Here is an 18,842-nt window from a genome sequence, read left to right as displayed (position 1 = left end):
GTGCTATTTGGATGATGTGTGAATCCACATCCAACTCAATAGCAGATTACTTTTGAATTAAATAACAAAAAGAACACTGAATTGCAAAAGCACTATATACTATGATATAATATGCCACCTATCCACCTGCAAATAATACGCCTGTGAAGAAAAATATTTAAATAATAGAATAACACATGTCTGAATCAGGAACTTTTTACCTGAGGTGAAGCGATCGATCAGTCCACTCTTTGCATTCTGCCTGTAGGCTTTGAGTTTGAGAACTCACTTTTCCTTCAAAGAGCATCTCTTCCACGTCCCAGAACAACTGATGAACCCTTTGTGTATTGACTTTGTCAAACTCCTGCCAAAAAGGACACATAAAGATACATGAGCTCACTAGTAGCCAGAACAATGATGCTCAAACTAAAAGAAACGCAGCTCAAAGACTCAGAGTTTTTATCTACATGGCCTCTGAGGCCGTAAATTAGATGGGGACTTTGTGCGATTAAATTAGGACATTACGGCCTGATTCATGAAGCAAAATTGCGCCCGCAATAGCTGCGAAAATGCTATTGCGTGCGCAATTTCCCTAATCGGCATTCACCAAGAAAGTAGCGAAAGCGCAAACAAAAAATAGCGAATTCGCAAATGGATTCTCAGATTCCCGGCAGGAGTGCGACAAACCACGGATTCTGAGAAAAAAATTGCGAATTCGCTATACAAGCGCAATCGGTATTCATGAAAATTCTCAAATAGCGAAAAAAAACAAAATCGCTGTTTGTGAGGCGCAAATTAAGGACAACCCAAAGCAGGTGGTAACCATAAAAGCCATTGGAATTTTTTTTTTGAAAAACCGTTGGCCAATCAGGAACAGGTGCAGGCCTGACCAAACACACATAAGGAGATTCAGCAGCAGCAGTTGGAGTCTCACAATGCCAGGAATGTACATGGTGGTCAGGCGGCGAAGGCTACAGCGAGCAGCACGGAGGAGACGCAGAATCCAGGACAGGATATTCCGCCAGCGGGTCACCCTGCTGGGCCAAACCAGAGAGCAGATATATGATGCAAAGTACCGCCTGAATGGGGAAATGATAATCCAGCTAATACAGGACCTTGACCCCCTGATGCAGCACCCAACAAGGCGGACCAATGCCGTGCCTACACATGTTCAGGTATTGTGTAGCCTGCACCTCCTGGCCTCCGGGAGCTTCCAGGGGATAGTAGCGGTTGCTGGGGGGATATCCCAGCCCACCATGTCACGCTGCCTCAGGAGTTTCGTTGACGCAATGCTGACCCAGCTACACTGACACATCAAATTTCCCACCAGCCAACAGGATCTGGACTTGACCAAGCTACAATTCTACAATGTGGCCCATTTCCCACATCTGATAGGATGCATAGACTGTACCCACATCGCCATCTGCCCACCAGCTGCAACGGAGTACATGTACCGCAATCGCAAGTCCTACCACTCCCTTAACATACAGATGGTTTGCAATGCTAAGACATACATCACGGACATAGTGGCCCAGTACCCACGGAGTACCCATGACTCATTCATATTCCGGCACAGCGGCCTCCACACACGACTGGCCAGGGGAGACTTTGGGGAAGGACACCTACTTGGTAAGTACACTTTGTCAACAATGTCACATTGCAATGAAGTAGCTGCGCAGCACAGGCACTCACCCTCTGCTCCTCTCATTCAGGTGACAGTGACTACGCCCTCCGGGAATACCTCCTCACCCCATACCTCAACCCTGCTACACCACAGCAACGGCGTTACAATGTTGCAACATACGGACAAGGAATTGTATTGAACGGACTTTTGGGCTACTGAAGAGCCGGTTCCGCATACTGCACAAGACAGGTGGGGCCATGTACTACAGTCCTGAATTGTGCTGCCGCATTGTGGCTGTCTGCGCAATACTCCATAACATTGCTACCAAGCTCAGGATACCTGTTGACATCTCTGGCAGTGAGTCGGAAGGGGACGACCGGCCACCTGCACATGGGCGTCATGCACGCGGGGAGAACCCAGCTGAAGGCCACAGACGCTGCAACCACATCACAATGAACTGTTTCTAGTGAACCCTCTCCCCTCACCCAACAAATCACAATTGCATGCAAAAGTTAATAATGACACTACGCCAATGTGTGATGCCAAATTAAATCTTATTGTTTGAATCACAATAATGTTTCCAGTTGACATCCTTTCATTGAAAACAGTATTTCAGCATACTGCTGCGTCCAATACACAGGGCAGGCTTATGTTCAGCCTGTGCCTGTACAAGTACTATTCAGTCAGGTGCGCCTCCGGCGCGAAGCACCCAAGCGCCTCTCCGGCTCCTCCTCATCCACCGCACGTGTCCCTGCATTGGGCCTGGTGCTGCGTCTCAGCGCCCCTACGTGTGAGGCAGAGTGGCTGCTCACACTTGATGTCCCCTCACTGGCATCGTCACCCCCGACAGTGGCAGGTACAGCAGGGTGAAGTGCCATCACGGCAGTGGTCAGGCCCTCAAGTACCCTGGCAACATCCTCGCAGCATTGAATGAGCTGCTGCTGCTGCGCCAGGCACCGGCGCGATAGCTGCGAGGTGGCATTGCCAATAACATAGTTTGACCGGGTGTAAGCCGTCAGCCGGGTCAGTAGCTGACGGTGGCGGCGGCGGTCCGTGTTGCGCTGTGTAATCATTGCAGCTGTGTTGGCCTCCATGGCTGCAGTCATGCGGGTCATCCCCTCCCCCACACCTGCCATGGCTGCCGTCATGCGGTCCATCCGGTCCCCCACACCTGCCACATTGCGGCAAATGTTATGCAGCTGCAGCTGTATGGCCCCTTGCCGGCGTGCCTGCAGCTGGGGAATCCGGAGCATGCGACGTTCGACACTCATACTCGGCAGCCGCTGTCCATTCCCCCTCCTGGTGCTGGGAGCATTGGTCTGCAGGCGAGCCCTGCCACGCCTGCTCTGCTGGCCTGCCACAGTGGGTGGCTGCTGTGTCGCCGCTGTCGCGGGACCTGATGTTGGTGCACCAGCTGCTGGTGGAGTCAAGCTAGGCATTGCTGGTGCGGCAAAGGCTGGAGGCACAGTGGTAGTGGGCCGGGCTGCAGGTGTTGGTGCTGCGGCAGAGGCTGGAGGCACAGTGGTAGTGGGCCGGGCTGCAGGTGTTGGTGCTGCAGCAGAGGCTGGAGGCACAGTGGCAGTGGGCCGGGCTGCAGGTGTTGGTGCTGGGGCAGAGGCTGGAGGCACAGTGGTAGTGGGCCGGGCTGCAGGTGTTGTTGCTGCGGCAGACGCAGGAGGCTGTGTGTGTAACAGCACCTCCTCGTAATCCTGTGCATCCTCATCTATGTGCAGCCTCTCGCTGTTGCTGCTGTCAGCGCCACCTGTGAGGGGAAGTGGACGTACATTATTTGCATGTATCTGTCACACGTGCAATTGCTACATGCATGCTGGGTGACATTCCCTGACTGCCTATAGCATTGCATACTTTTGGCCCTGTCTGGCTGCATTGGGGTACTTGTACATTGTGGCCACACTACATGTCCCACAATGCTTTAGGGCATTAACTGATGTGCACCGATGGCATGACTTTGGAACATTATGGGAGGCTATAGGGTCATGGCCATTCATAGGGGACAGGGTCGCAGTCGCATGCCACTTACCTTGGCTCTCTTGGGTGGGGCGGGATGAGTCCATTCGGGTGACTCCAATACACGCCTCTTCCTCCAGCGTGTCTTCAACGCGATCCTCCAGGGGGATGTTTGGAGGGACTGTAGGTCCTCCCCCTCCAGTGCCCAGGGACTCTCCCAGCCTCTCGGCGACCCTCTCCTTGGCACGACCTCGGAGGTCGTACCACCTTTTCTTCAGGTCATCCAGTGACCTGTCGGCCACACCCACAGAGTTCACTGCGGCCGCTATCCTGAGCCAGATCCTGCGCCTCTCCTGCTCGGGCACCCTCCTTGAGTCTTTCCCGAAAAGTTTGGAGTGGTTCTCCACCACCCCTTCAATTAGGTGCTCCAACTCTTGTTCCGAGAACTTGAGTTTCCTCTTGCGCCCGGGGTTGCTCGGCCCAGGTACCTCATCCTCAGCCATTGCTGCCGTGGTATTGGAGGTGGTAGTCCAACTTAGCAGGTGTCCTTGCAGGAGCTGTCTCTGTTGCTGCCTCGAGGTCTGCCTCACTGTGGTGAATGGGGGTGGGAACTGGCTGCTTCCTGGTTGTGATGTCATCATCACTGTGCTCGAAATGCGACTTCCCGTTTTCCCGATCTCGCGCTTTTTGCGGTCCCGCTATTGACGATCTCGCTATTATCGATATCGCTATTCCGACACGGATGTTGCCGGAAATAGCGATTTTAATGCGATTTTCGATGATCGGAAACGGTTTTTGCGGCCGCGTGCGATTCGCTTTTTTTTCTCGCAATACATCATGAATACCGTTTTGCGAGTCCTTAATAGCGATTCGCTATGAATCGCTATTAGGGGGCTCGCAAAACGGCCCGTTGATGAATAAGGCTGATAGTCGCTTCTAGTGGTTCAATACACAGACTGTAGTTTGATGAAGGCCAGTTATTGCCTGTTGTGCACCATTTTAATGCCCCCTTACTCTACCATTGTGTCTTTTGTCCACATAGTGCACTGCAAAAAAGAGTAATGCCAGAGTGACAAAAAGAGAGCCATTGGGAGAGAAAGACAGAGTGTTCATTAGGTGTGTGCGTGTGTATTGTATATGTGTGTGTCTGGTCTTGTGAGCCTGTAAAATTTTACAAAAATGAATTCGTGTGAATGAGTATTGGTGAGAGAAGGTCAATAGTCACTGCAGCTGATCAGAAGACATTGGTCTAGTTCAGGGAACAGACATTATATCGCTATGGGAAAGAGCAATTACAACATGGTCACTACCACGCACTACTTTTATCACGTGTCCCATTACCACACATATGCCTTTAACATGCAATTTGTTTTAACATGAATGCCTTTACAATGAAAATGTTAGTATAACGCAGGCCAGTGCATATATATATATATAGGCAAGTGCATATATATATATATAGTCAAGTCAAGTCAAAAAGGCTTTATTTCGATAAAAATTTATCATAAAAGCTTCATATGAAGTACACAAATTCATTAAAAGATATTAAAAAAATACAACAATTTAGTTATATCAATTTTAAAAGGATTTCAGTAGTCAAATAGTATAAACATATCAAAAGTGTTTGTTTTTTAAAAAGAGAATTAAACATTTTCATTTAGCCTTTTGCTTCTAATGCACCAAGCCCAGGATAGAAATTTGGAAAGGGTGCATGCATACAGTGGACGTGAATCTGATGTCAGAATATGCAGTGCCTCGGCATAGTGTCTAGTCCCCAGCAAACGGCACAGTTGTTTAAGCCATTTTCGTCTTGGGCGGGCATACTCCTGACACTCGAACATGAAATGGGCCAATGTCTCACGTTTAAGTGGGCACGAGGGGCAGAGCTCTGTATTCTGGGCTAGCGATTTCCACCGAAATGTAAAAGTACGCAGAGGGAGGGTTCCAGATCTAAATTTAAAGTATAAGGACCTGTCAAATGGTTTCTCAATGATGTCTAAGTATAGTTCCCGAATTGGCAGGTCCTTAAATCGCAAGAAGTCCTCCGTCAGTCTGCCCAGTGTGCGATTGTTATTTCTTTTATCCATAATCCAATTCCAATACAGGGTCTTGAGTGCTGCCTTTGGCGGAGATGTCTTATTAGTCCAGGATTCGCTGAAGCCCAAATCATAAAGGAGGGATTTCATGTCTCTCAGCCACTTAACTTTGTGCCAACCTTGTAGGGACATAATTTCAGAGAGACCTTTCGCATAATTGGCGAGCTCCGGAACTCGCTACAACCGGGCCCATAGAAGAAGGGGCCGAAACCTTGCTAAGTCTTCGATAGGACGACAGCCAAAGTCGAGCATTAGTGGGGTCATCGGCGTGCCTTGCGGAAGTGACATGATTGCTCTACAAAACTTCCTCTCGGATCTTGTCAGTTCATTGATTTTACATGAACCCCATAGTTCTGCCCCGTAGAGAGCAGAGCTTACTCCCCTTGCTGTGTAAATATCAAGGACTGCGGCTATAGGTCTTATGGCACAAGATCGTTGTTCCTTCAAGAGGGCCCCAGTTACCCTTTTGTGGGCTAACAACATTTTATCTATGTGGGGAGCCCACTGCATATTGTGTGACAAACGGATGCTAGGTAATCAAATACGTCCACCCTCCCCAAAGGTGTACCATTCAACTTGGGTGGGCGTACAGATTTTTTAGGGGGGTTCATTACGAGATATTTAGTTTTATCTGTATTGATTACCAGCCCCCGTTCTACGCAAAAAGTCTGGAAGTTGTTGAGAAGTTTTTGGAGGCCCATTGGGGATTTGGACAGGAGGAGCGTGTCATCAGCAAAGAGAAGGGTGGGGATACGCTCCCCCGCCAGGGATGGTTCATCAGCAGATGCTCAACCACTCCATTGATGTACAGAGAGAAAAGGGTGGGAGCTAGAACACATCCCTGGCGGACCCCTCTCTCCACTGGAATGCTGCTGGTTTTTCCCCCCCTATACCCCATCTGATTTGGGCAAAGCTGTTATCATGAAGCCTAACAAGTAGTGATAAAATATAAGGCGGTACATTGACCGGGAGTTGATGTTTTAGCTGTGAACTGAAGGGTTGTTATTATCTATACCTCTGTTTTCAGTTTTTGCTTTGATTAATTTCTATGTATCCGTCTCCCAAGATGTAAATTGATTGTTGCATCACTAAATACAGAATAAGTTTTTCAGAAATATAAATTTCTCTTCGTGTGTTCCTTTTTATTTTATTTTCCTTCCTTTGATTGATTCTAGTCAATGACATAGTGTGATATTCTGTGGATACACCTGAGTCTGCTACGTATGTACGACTCATAACTAAGACTCTCGGAATCTCAGAGGTGGCACTAGCCTGGCTGACCTCCTTTTTGGAAGACAGAACCCAAACGGTCACTCTGGGTCCCTTCCTATCTAAAGAAAAGAAGGTGTCAATTGGAGTCCCTCAGGGCTCGATTCTGAGCCCTTTATTATTCAATATCTACATGGTTCCCCTTATCTCCTTAATTGAGTCGTATGGCATTTTAGTAACATCATATGCCGACGATACTCAATTAATCGTACCTCTGGATAGGAATCCCAGCAAGGCGGAACTTAATTTAAAAAATTTAAATAATTGTTTAAAGGACGTCTTCCTTTGGTTAGAAACCAACCAGTCAAAATGCAATGTCAATAAGACAGAAATCATCCCGATGGGGAAAAAGCTTCAGTTTCGCCCCGCTGGTTGGTGGCCCGAAGATTCTCCAGCCCCTCCATCGGCTGTTGCCTCAGCGCGAAATTTAGGTGTCTTATTTGACGCCGAATTATCTTTTGACCAGCATGTTAGAAATGTGGCTGGAAGCTGTTTTAGCATTATCAAGTCCTTGAAAAAGTTTTTCGATTTCTTGCCCATAGACGCTAGAAAGGCCGTAGCGGCGGCTTTAATCCTTGCCCGCCTAGATTATTGTAACGGGCTCTTGGCTGGAATAAATAAAGCCACTTTAAAAAAAGCTACAAAGCGTACAACACGCCGCAGCCAGACTGGTATTAAAATTACCTAGACGATCATCTGCATCGGCGGCTTTGAAGGCCTTACACTGGCTGCCTCTTAATAAGAGAATTCTTTACAAGATGCTCATGATCTCCCACCGTGCTTTCACGAATACGGGTCCAAGATATCTCACCAAACGATACATTCATTATAATCCATCAAGGAGGCTAAGATCTTCAGACTGCAATCTGATTTCTATGCCTAAATTCAATCTTAAAATCAAAGGGGGAAAAACCCTGACGCATCTCTCCTCTAAGGCCTGGAATGTCATGCCCAAAGATCTTAGATTCCTTCAGACAGAAGGCCTTTTCAGAAAGCAACTAAAGACTTGGATCTTCAGCCTATCATCAGACTTTGTTAATACTATCATTTAATTCCCTCACACCGCACGACACACTGTATCTGTTAGCGCCAGGATGCTCCTTTCGGAGCGATAGTGCGCTTTATAAATAACAATATACAAATACAAATACAAATACAAATACGGGGGTGGAGCGGACCTACGTCAGCTACTTAAGACGCAGTATGGAAGAACTTACTGTGATGATTTTGTCCGGTGTTGGGCGCTGAGGAAGGCGAAACGCCGAAATGCATTCGCCGCCACTGGAGCTGTTTTGAGCAAATAAAGCCTTTCTGACCTGTTCCCCTCTGGGCTTCTGCTTCTTCTTTTGGAGGGAGTGTTTGGAGATATTTCTTGCGCTGGCCAGCAACGCAATACAGAAGCCCCCACCACGCAATTGGGTCTGGATTTCAACTGGCACGCTTCACGGCACTTTGGTTCTTTCAGTAATGGAATGTGTCCGGCACCCGCCTCTCCACCAGGGGGACCCATGCAGTTGAGGTATTGTACCTCTCTCTGTGGCATCTTGCTTCCTGCAATTAGCCCCTGCTCATTGGACTTCTTGTACCAGGGGCTGTGATGGTACGAGGGGACTCGAGGAGAGACTTTGTGATCTCAGGACAGTGAAGGGTGTCATTGTGTCCTGCTTCATTCTGGTCCCGCAGCAGTGAATTTTAACATTAACTCTCCCCCCATTTTCGCCGACCTGAGTTGCCTCAAAATAGAGCATTCTGGGAGTTGCAATTCGGAGATTTGGAACGTTCTGCTGCAGGTGAACACTATTGTACGGGGGAGGAGCGGACCTACGTCAGCTACTTAAGAGGCAGTATGGAAGAACTTACTGTGATGATTTTGTCCGGTGTTGGGCGCTGAAGAAGGCCAAACGGCGAAATGCATTCGCCGCCACTGGAGCTGTTTTGAGCAAATAAAGCCTTTCTGACCCGTTCCCCTCTGGGCTTCTGCTTCTTCTTTTGGAGGGAGTATTTGGAGATATATATATATATATATTCACTGAAAAAAACATAGGTTTCAGGGGCGTTATAGTTAGCTGGACATTTCACTCATACAAAACCATAGAAATTCCACCGTAAAAGTTAGTTCAGCTAACTATAACTCGCGCCCCCACAATGCACTGCTCATGACGTCACATATTACATCAATCATGGCATGGTCAGTGACATCACTGATGGCATCTCAAATGACATCACTGATGACATCATCCAGTGACTGTGTGTTTCTGTAAAGTTTGAATATGTTTTATATATATGCGAAGGTGTATTGAAGAATGAGTGGGTGTATAAGTGTATGGATGAAGCATTTACGAGGTGTGTGACTGATTGTATACGTGACTGATTAAACATGTCTTACTGAATGCATGCATTAGTGACTACACTGTGTGCATGTCTGTATCAGTGTTTCTGTTGTTGTGTAAGCTGGTACATGGGTTGCTCAGTAGCTACATGACAGTTTATATGGGTTATTGATTGTTTGCCCGAGTATTTGTATGGGTGCCTGAGTGTGTGTGGGAATGGGTTGGAGGCGTGTGACTCTGTGCATAGATGTGTGACTAGTTGATTCACTGGGTGTATGGGTTCAACAGTGCATGTGGAAACATCTCTATGACTGGGTGAGTGTGTGTATGGGTGTGTTGATGAGTGAATGGAGGTCTAAATGGTACATGTAAGTACCTAAATATTTAAAAGGCAGTTTATGTGAGTGATGGTGTATAAATAACTATAGGTGACAGTGAGTGATTACGAGAGTGTCTGTATGGATGAGTGTGTACTTGTATCTGTGATTATATAAGAGAGTACGTAAGCACTACTATCTGTATTAATTAGTGAGGTGGTGTGTGTGTATAACTGTATAGGTGAGTAAATGGGAGTGTGATTGTTTCTTTACATGACTATCTAGGTGTGTGAATAACTCCATGGATGAGTGGCGGTATGTGAGTGTCTGAATAGGTGTATGAGTGCAAATGATAGTGTTGTATTGATGAGTGACTGCATGTATAAGTGATTCTATGGGTGAATAAGTGGATGTGTGTGTAGACCTATGAATCAGTTAGTGGGTATGTAGTAATTGGTATTGGTGAGTCTATGGTTTCAAAAATGGGAGTCTGTATTTTAGAATGGGTGTATCAAAGGTTATATTGGGGTGTGAGGAGGTGCATCGTATTATCACATGGATGATGTAATCAGTGATGTCATCAGTGATGTCATTTGAGATACCATCAGTGATGTCACTGACCATGCCATGAATGATGTAATATGTGACGTCATGAGCAGTGCGTTGCGGGGGCGTGAGTTATAGTTAGCTGAACTAACTATAACGGTAGAATTTCTATGGTTTTGTATGAGTGAAATGTCCAGCTAACTATAACGCCCCTGACACCTACGGTTTTTTCAGTGAATTTCTAAGGTTGTTTAAATGCAAATTTCTAACTACAATGTCCCTAAAATCTATAATGTTTTTTAAGTAAATTTTAAAAAGACGTGTATACTTTTTGTAGTGAAAAACTAACTAACTGTAACAGTAGTCTTTTATAACTTATAACTATGGCTCCCGGTTTTATGGTATTTATTTGTTGGGCATTTCCGTCTATATCCATTTTTTTAAAATAATTGTATCTGTTTTTACCCATATATATTTTGGGTTTTGTGAAAAAATTAATCTGAAATGAGTATATTTTCACATTTATTTGTCTGATAAATATGCACTCATGCCTGAAGGACTGACCGTTTTCATTCATATAAACACAAACAGATGATAAAATATGCACAACCTTGATATTAAAATGTGAATGTTTTCTTATACGAGCATATATATTGCTGTTTAAGGCTCTATTCTAAAATTGTTTTATTGTTTTAACTTGCTTACTGTTAGAACGACAGAGCTATTGGCCTGGTAGTCATGATTCACAGCATTTAGAATCGCTCAAAAAATAACCCAATTTCCGTTTTGATCCACATTTTTAAATAAGTACAGACAGGAAAATAAATAGTTTTCTGTCTGTATTTATCTGTAAAAATCAGTAAAAACAGGGAGCCCTACTAATAATTTAACAATGTTTATAACTTAGGGGCCGATTATGATTGTGGTTTTTCCGCATCCTCCGGGCCGGCGGAAAAGTCCGCCGGCCCGGAGGATGCGGAAAAACCGCTGCGGAGCCTTCAAAGACCCCCCGCCAGATTAGGATGGCTGGGGGGTCAGGAAGGCCGTCCGCCGCTTTTCCGCCGCGGTCGCCTTCCGACCGCGGCGGAAAAGCTCTAACATGTCTGGCGGTGTCTATCAGACACCGCCAGGCATATTAGGATGTCTGCAGTTCCATGCCTTTCCACGGTGGCATTTCCGCCGCGGAAAGGCATACAGACTTTTGTTTGGGGGCCTGTTGCGGGCCCCCAGGGGTGAAGGGGGGGTGGTGGTTGCACATGTGGGTTACCTATGGTACCCCCTGCCTTTGCGTGCACGAAGCGGCAGGCACCGCGCGGTGCCTGCCGCTTTGTGCATGCAAATGCACTGCTTTCATTTTTTACATTGCGGCTGCTGCTTCAAGCAGCACCGGCCGCAATGTAAAAAATACAGAATGTGACCGCCAGGGTGGCGGTCACATCCTAATTAGCACGGAGGGACCGCCGCTGCCCCTGCAGACGGTCCCTCCTACTCTGGGGTGGCGGACGGACGCAGGTACGTCCGCCATCCTAATCGGCCCCTAAATTAGCAGTAATTACCATATAAGAGTTTATTTTAGGTACCCTATGCTCTTGTTCCATTCCCTCCCCACCATGGTGGGTCTGTGGGGGGCACACTGAGGCATGCATATTGGTAGTGGTCTTTTGCCACGCACTCGGCACCTTTTGATACTGTGGTGATTTTCTCTGTGGAGACACATTCAGTCGAGGCAGTTGAGATGCCTCTAAGTTCTTTCCACTCTGAGCACTGCATGGGCAATTTTGGGATAGATGTGTATATAGGGAGAATAGAATGTCTAGTTATGTGTTTTAATTACTATTGTAGATATACCCTTATCCTGATGAAGCCGCAAGAAATGAAAGTCTGAAACGCGACTGCGTTGACAAAACTAGGAGGAGTCTTATTATTTAAAAAAATGTTTTCCTTATAGGTAGGGTGCCTAAAGATGGAAAGAGGGTAAGAGGTGTGATACCTCGGGCGCATAGGGTTTTTGTAATTGCTGTATATAGCGTGTTTTTGTATTACATTGTGAATATGAATTATATGTGATTTATTGTCTTGTCATATGTGTTGTATATATTATGTTTGATATATATGTATTTGATTTCTTTGTGTATCCAGCACCATCCTATGACATGTGTATTTTATAAAATCATGTTTAGGCAGTTGTAAGAAATTTATAAATGACAGGGTAATTGGTTGTGCCGTGTGCAGAAATAAAATAGTTGATTGATCCCTCCCTGCTTCTATTCTATAATACATCTTTGATGTCCTATGCCCAGGCAGAGGAGGGTGATTTGGGCATACCCCTCTTATTTATAAACTTGGCAGAAAGCTAGCTCTTGGCTCAGAAAGAGCGCTTTTTGTTATTTGGTGTATATCTGTTCAGTAGTTTTAGAAATATTAAAGGAAAACCAAATTTGTATATATAGAGATGCAGATCCTCCGAGGATCCGACAGTCCCAGTGCTCAAATGTGATTGGCTGGCAACACTTCAACCAGGAAGTGTTGCTAGCCATCTAGGCACTTGGCTTCAGTCGGGTCCCACAATAAACGTTTAAAAAAAAGAGAAGGGGCAGGGTAGGAATGGCCTGTCTCCCTAGGCCTCCTGGGGTGGTCTCACAGGACAAAAAACTGCCTTTTAAAAATAAAAAAAAATTCAGCGAGAGTCACGCTGGATCTGCGGCTCCTACAGAAAAAAGTTGCGGTCTCCCGCGACGCTCTACTGTTTAGCCCCAGGGGGGCCAGGGGCATGCAGGAAGTAAAAGGAGGGGGCACCTGGGGCACCAACTCCTGGGGCTTAATTATGCCCTGGAGACCACCACCTCCATGGGGCTTATGAGTCAATAAGAGGAGGGGGATGTCCAGATCCCCCGGCACCAGGGAGCACCACCTCCCCAGGGAGACATACAAAAATAAATTAGGGGGGCTGTGTGAACCACCACCACCCTGGGACAACAATACACATATTCAAGAAGGGGTCAGCCTGGACCCCCGGCCCTAGGGACCACCTCCTCCTCAAGCCTTTCTGGTGTTTTTCAGGACAGGCCACACAGCCCCCCTTCCCAATCGTTCTCGGCCCCGGTGACGGCAGGCACGTGAAAGGACATTTGAAATGAGTAAAGTCACTGACCATGTCATGAGTGCTGTAATATGTGAGGTCATAAGCAGTGAATTGTGGGGGTGTAAGTGATAGTTAGCTCAGGTAACTAAAACAGCTGAATTTCTCTGATTTTGTACGAGTGAAGTCTGAACCTAACTACAATGTCCCTGTAAGCTTTGGTCTTTGCAGTGAATTTCTAAGGTTTATCAATTCTATTTCCTAACTATAACATCCCTGTAACCTTTGATTTTTTTCTAGTGAATTTCTAAGGTGTATCAATTCTATTTCTTAACTAAACTTCCCTGTAACATTTGGTTTATCAGTGAATATTTTATATACAAAACAAAACCCTTTCAGGCACAGAGTGATGCATAAATCATGCAAATAAGAAGCAGAGAACTCTGGGTAGTTCTCGAGTTTAGGTGGAAATCAGCTCCTGTATAAAGCACCCTCAACACCAGCGACACTATAATTTTGCTCACCTCAAATGTCTGCTTTTCTATCAAAGTCTTTAAGCACTACGCTAATCCTGTGTTTAAAGACTTTGCTGTAGAAATGGTAAAAGTCTTTGTCCTATCTCGGCATGAATGGCACTGTGCTAATCCTATGCTTAAAGACTTTTATCGAAAAGCAGACACTTCAACCAGTAGCAAGGAAAATATTTGTGGACAAAAGCTACAAACTAATGCATGAGTGATATTATGTTGAGGAAATATATTGTGTTCAATACATTTCATGGCTAGTCAACGTTGCGAGTTTAGCTAATCTATGCACACAATGGTAAGAATTAAGAAAGCATTTGCTCTGGGCACATGCTAAATTCCAATCTTGTTATTACCACTGGTCAAAGCAAATGTCTTTCCCCTTGCAGAACAAGAATGTAGGTGGACATAACTCACAGATGGCAACTGTCTTTGGAAGTCAAAATACAAAGAAGGATTTTGTATACACTATTCTTTTGCTGGGGCTACAGGTACCTAAGGAGAAACATTAGCTGAAAACCGTGCTAAATCCAGTACTTAATAAAAGAGTGCTGGTTTCAACAGCTATGCTCAGAATCCAGCGGCCAGTGCATTTAAATGTTGGCACACAGAATATCAAGGCTGGTAGCCTTTGATCCATTACCAGACACTCCCTGCCCCTGTTTCTCGCGCTTGCAGGTTTCTGCTTTCCCCCTTTATGGTGGTTTTGCCGTCTTTCTCTTCCTCCATCTTTCCAATTTGATTGTTTTCCCCTTTCTTGCACTTGGTAAATAATAATCCTGGGCGTGCACTTCGCACTACGTGAAGCGCTACGCGAACTGCAAAGTGCGATGATTGCACAGTGCCGGATGCTTGTCCGCACTGTGCAATCATTGAAACCGGCATCTCGCACAGTGCGAGCTGTTGTTTTCTGCCGCTCAAGTAGATTTTTACTCGAGCGGCAGCTTTCTCAACGCAGACTGGTAGTTTCTGATCGCGAGCGGTCGCGAGCATACGTGACCACTCGCAATGGGAAACCTGACCTCCCCGCGTTGAGAATCTCGTCGGAAGGTTTATTTTCCTCGTTCGCAATCGCCAACTTGATGTTGCTGATCGCGAACGAGGAAAAAGTCTCGCTGGGATGTAATTTTGCTCGCTTGCGGTCGCCAACTTGACGTTGAGGACCGCGAGCGAGCAAAAAATGGCAACTACGCTATGCAATTTTGCACTGTGCTACGTGCAATTCGCATAGCGGGAAGTAGTACAAACTACGCAAACTTCGTGAACATAGCGCAGTTGGCCACCCAGGGTTATGTGATGCGGGAAAATAAGTGCTGATCCACAAAAATAAGTGCTGGTGGCCCTCACGGCAACCATCGGCCCAAATTAAACCCTGGCTACATCAGGATGCAAGAAACACAAAGAGATTATGATATATCCTATAATACCATATCTACAATGATAAACACAGTAGCTCTGTTTATCTAAAAAAAAAAAAAAGAAATCCTACATTAACAAAAAAGCAAGTAGAAGCTGGAGCAGATCACAGAAGTGCTCATCAACTATATAAACAGAGGGAGGTAAGTATACATGGGGTACAGCAGGAATCTAGAAGCAAAGATTTTCAATTTGGATGACGAGATAAAATAGCTATAAAGAACCGGAGCAGGTCTAAAAAAGGGAATGGAGAGTAAATCTGAGAACATTTAGATTTAGACCTACCTCTCTTTTAACTGTATTATGAAAGAGGATATTAAGCATGATACAGAAAAGTCCAACAAGGACTATAACATGAGAAGGAGGAGGTAGAAAAAAAAGCCTGCAGTTCCCTTTAAAGACAAGCATTTGCAATGCATTAGGTCATGCATTTGAGCTATTGGCATTGTAAATGACAATGCCTTTTATTTATGTGTTATTTTTAAAACTTTGAAATAAAAAAAAGGTATGGGTATTTACAATGCCAATAGCTCAAACTCTCACAAATGCGACACTTATTGCATTGCATATGCATTTGGCGCACAAGCTATAAAGATTTTTTTTAAAGCTTTAGGAGAGAGCGTGTCCTGCCTGCAACAGCTAACTACTGGACTACTAAGCCTATTGACCAATGAAAAGCCACAGTTTACAGCGGACATTGACACAAGCCAATGAAAAATATGAGAGGAGAGTGGGCGGAGCTTCAAGTACATACCTGAATACAGCATGCTTTGCAGAGCAACGCATGTGCTGCCCTGACTCGACCTACAAAAAGATCAAGGGACAGCATTGTCCCACCTACTTTTGTTCCCAAATACCTATTTTATCCCTTCCTCGTTGTTAACCTCTATTCTAAAACTCTCTAACACCTTTCTTTAGTCTTCAAACACTATTTACATGGTTTTAAAAGGTTATATATATATATATATATATATATATATATATATATATATATATATATATATATATATGAGAAAACAAACAGCTTCTTCTGGAGCACTGGAACCCGTGGAAGTTGGCGCAAATGCCGGCGAAGCGGTCCGGTTGAATTAATGTATCCAGAGTCTCTCACAAAGTGAATTACTTGCGCTCTCAGGCAAGAAGGCAAAGGGGGTCGGAATAGTCAATAATGCAGTTTATTGCACAACACGTTTCAGCAAAGAAAGCCTTGTTCACGTGCAACCCCACACAGGAGAACACCAAGTATAAATAAAGTTTTACTGTGCTGTAGACTCATAATTAACAAAAAGGTAGGACTGGCAAAGAAACAAAACTTGTTATTTGGCAGACATGTTGGAATGGTCAAAAGAAACGTGAATAGTTAGGAGGTACCTGATTATGTAGGTCCTTGAACATTAATTGTTAATATAATACACGAAAGTACACAAATGTTCATGCAAAATGCCAACAGAAAATTCGAAAATTAATTTCAATTGTTCAAATTCCAAACCAAATATTATTCTAGAAAAAAGCATGTAACATTGTCAGATGAACGCTCCTATAATATCAAAGTGGCACAGTAAGGAAAAAGTATTAAAGAAAAATATTGCAACATATTCCTCAATGTCAGCACGTGTCCCCCTTATCAAGGATGTAGGTGTCACATCGGTGCATGCAGACAGCCATCTGCTACGTTAAAGTTATACTACGGGTGTGTCTGTAGCAATCTACACAAAAGTAAGTTGCAGCCTAAATGCGCTGGTGAGAAAAGTCTAAATACAATGATAGCAGCGCCAGTTGCTGTGTTTTGTACTGGGAAAAGCATGGGTTCAGCATGAAAAGTAAAATACAATATAATGCATGCCATGGATCTCTTCCACAAGATGTAAAAGTTTGCATGGTCCATCAGCGACAAAAAATATTTCCTCTAAGGCAAATATGTCATGCCTAGTTGCGGGTGGTAACTGTGGAGAGTGCTGATGAGTCAGTGCCACAGTCATCCCAAATGTGAAATTAAGTCAATACATGGGTATCTTATCTGCCCCATAAAGTGATGGGGTTTGCCAAAGTCTTTCATAAATGGAAAAGTCAAACCTTGGAAATATGGTGTCTCGGAGTGTGGTACAAACTCGAGCAGTGATTCCAGGAGTGCAAAGGTTGGGTGCGCCCGTGCAGGTGTGATCCAGTGGTGGGCCCCCTCCTTTCCTCCTAAGGAATAAAACAAAATAAAATGTGACTTTAAAGTTAACATAGAAAGACAAGTGAAAACATATAACCAAATGAAGAACATCATAGTAGGAATAACAACATGTTAAAAAATGTCAGAAGACGATTTGAGGAGTCAGAGCTTAACAAATCAAATCAAAACAATCTGGGTGTACTGGAGATTTGCGAGGTCATGCAGTAGCTACTCTCTAAGGTGAATTGCCAATTCCTCATCCATATTGAGGCCTCCCGGGAATCTGGTTTGAAACTCAATTATGAGTTTGGATTCACGTTGTCTCAGATTGAGTACCCTGTCACCCCCTCTCGGATGTCTGGGGACCTGTTCCAATATGAAGAATTTTAGATCAGCGGTATTGGAATAGTGTTTTTGTTCAAAATGGCGCGCCACAGGGTATTTTGGGTCCTTGTTGGTAATGGCCCTGAGATGCTCAAGGATTCTTTTCTTGGCAGCACAACTGGTACTACCAATATACCACAATTTGCAGGAGCATTCGATGACATATATCACAAATGTGGTGCTGCAGGTAAAGAAAGAGGTCAGGTTTTTGGTGATGTTATTATATTCTACAGACCCTCTGTATTTACTGTGCTTGCAGGCTTTGCAATGGCCACAGGGGTAAAAACCCACTAGACCATGTTCAGAGTTTGTTTTGGTGTATTGAGTGATGTCATTTCTGACCACCAAGTCACGTATATTCCTGCATCTTTTGTAGGTAATGGTAGGACGATCAGGAATGCTGTTGCCTAGAATGGAATCAGTTTTGAGAATATCCCAATTTTTGGTTAACAGTTTTCTGACTTGATTGACCTCTGAACTGTAAGTCAAGATGAGTCTGGTGGACTCATCTTGCTCCACAGTGTCTGTAGTATCTTTGTTAGCTAATGTTTCAGATCTCGTTATTTCATCTGCTCTCTTTTTAGCTTTTTTAAGGACCCAACTAGGATAACCTCTGCTTTTGAACCTGGTTGTGATGGTTGCCTGCTCTTTAAGATAAGCATCATTGGTATTGCAGTTTCTTTTAGCCCTTAACAACTCCCCATAGGGGATGCTCCATTTCAGAGCCTCAGGGTGGCTACTTTGTGCGTGAAGCACACTGTTCCCTGCCGTGGCCTTACGAAACAATGAGGTGCAGATTTTTTGGTCTCTAATCTCCAGTTTGACATCCAAAAATTCAGTTTGGCTGTCACTGATGTTGCCAGATAGAAAGATGTTATAGCTGTTGCAGTTGAGTTTCATGATAAAGTCTTCAGCCTCAGGTTTAGTACCTCTCCAGATGATGAAAAGGTCGTCGATGTAACGGAGCCACACGACGACCTTCCCAAAATCCTCTGCCAGTGTGCTGCTGCCATGGATTTCCTGCTCCCAGTATCCCATGAACAGATTAGCTAAACTTGGAGCGAAGCAAGAACCCATGGCAGTACCACTGACTTGCCTGTAGAGGGCGCCATCAAAGGAAAAAATGTTATTTGTAAGACAAAAATACATCAT

The 18,842-nt window shown here is 44.9% G+C and overlaps 1 protein-coding gene across 2 annotated transcripts in view; it reads right to left on the bottom strand.

Annotated features, from left to right (window-relative positions):
• The window catches only part of LOC144821262 (protein FAM149A-like), a 549,291-nt gene that overhangs the window by 181,399 nt on the left and 349,050 nt on the right, over positions 1-18,842 (bottom strand). For both annotated transcript variants that reach the window (XM_078678084.1, XM_078678086.1), the window contains exon 4: positions 201-343. In XM_078678084.1, the coding sequence (XP_078534210.1) occupies positions 201-343 (143 nt within the window). The remainder of the gene's footprint in view (positions 1-200; positions 344-18,842) is intronic.

This window comes from Lissotriton helveticus, chromosome 2_2, assembly GCF_964261635.1.
Source record: "Lissotriton helveticus chromosome 2_2, aLisHel1.1, whole genome shotgun sequence".
NCBI lineage: Eukaryota > Metazoa > Chordata > Amphibia > Caudata > Salamandridae > Lissotriton > Lissotriton helveticus.
Note: the sequence above shows the minus strand (reverse complement) of the source record. Positions and strands in the feature narration are given on the sequence as shown.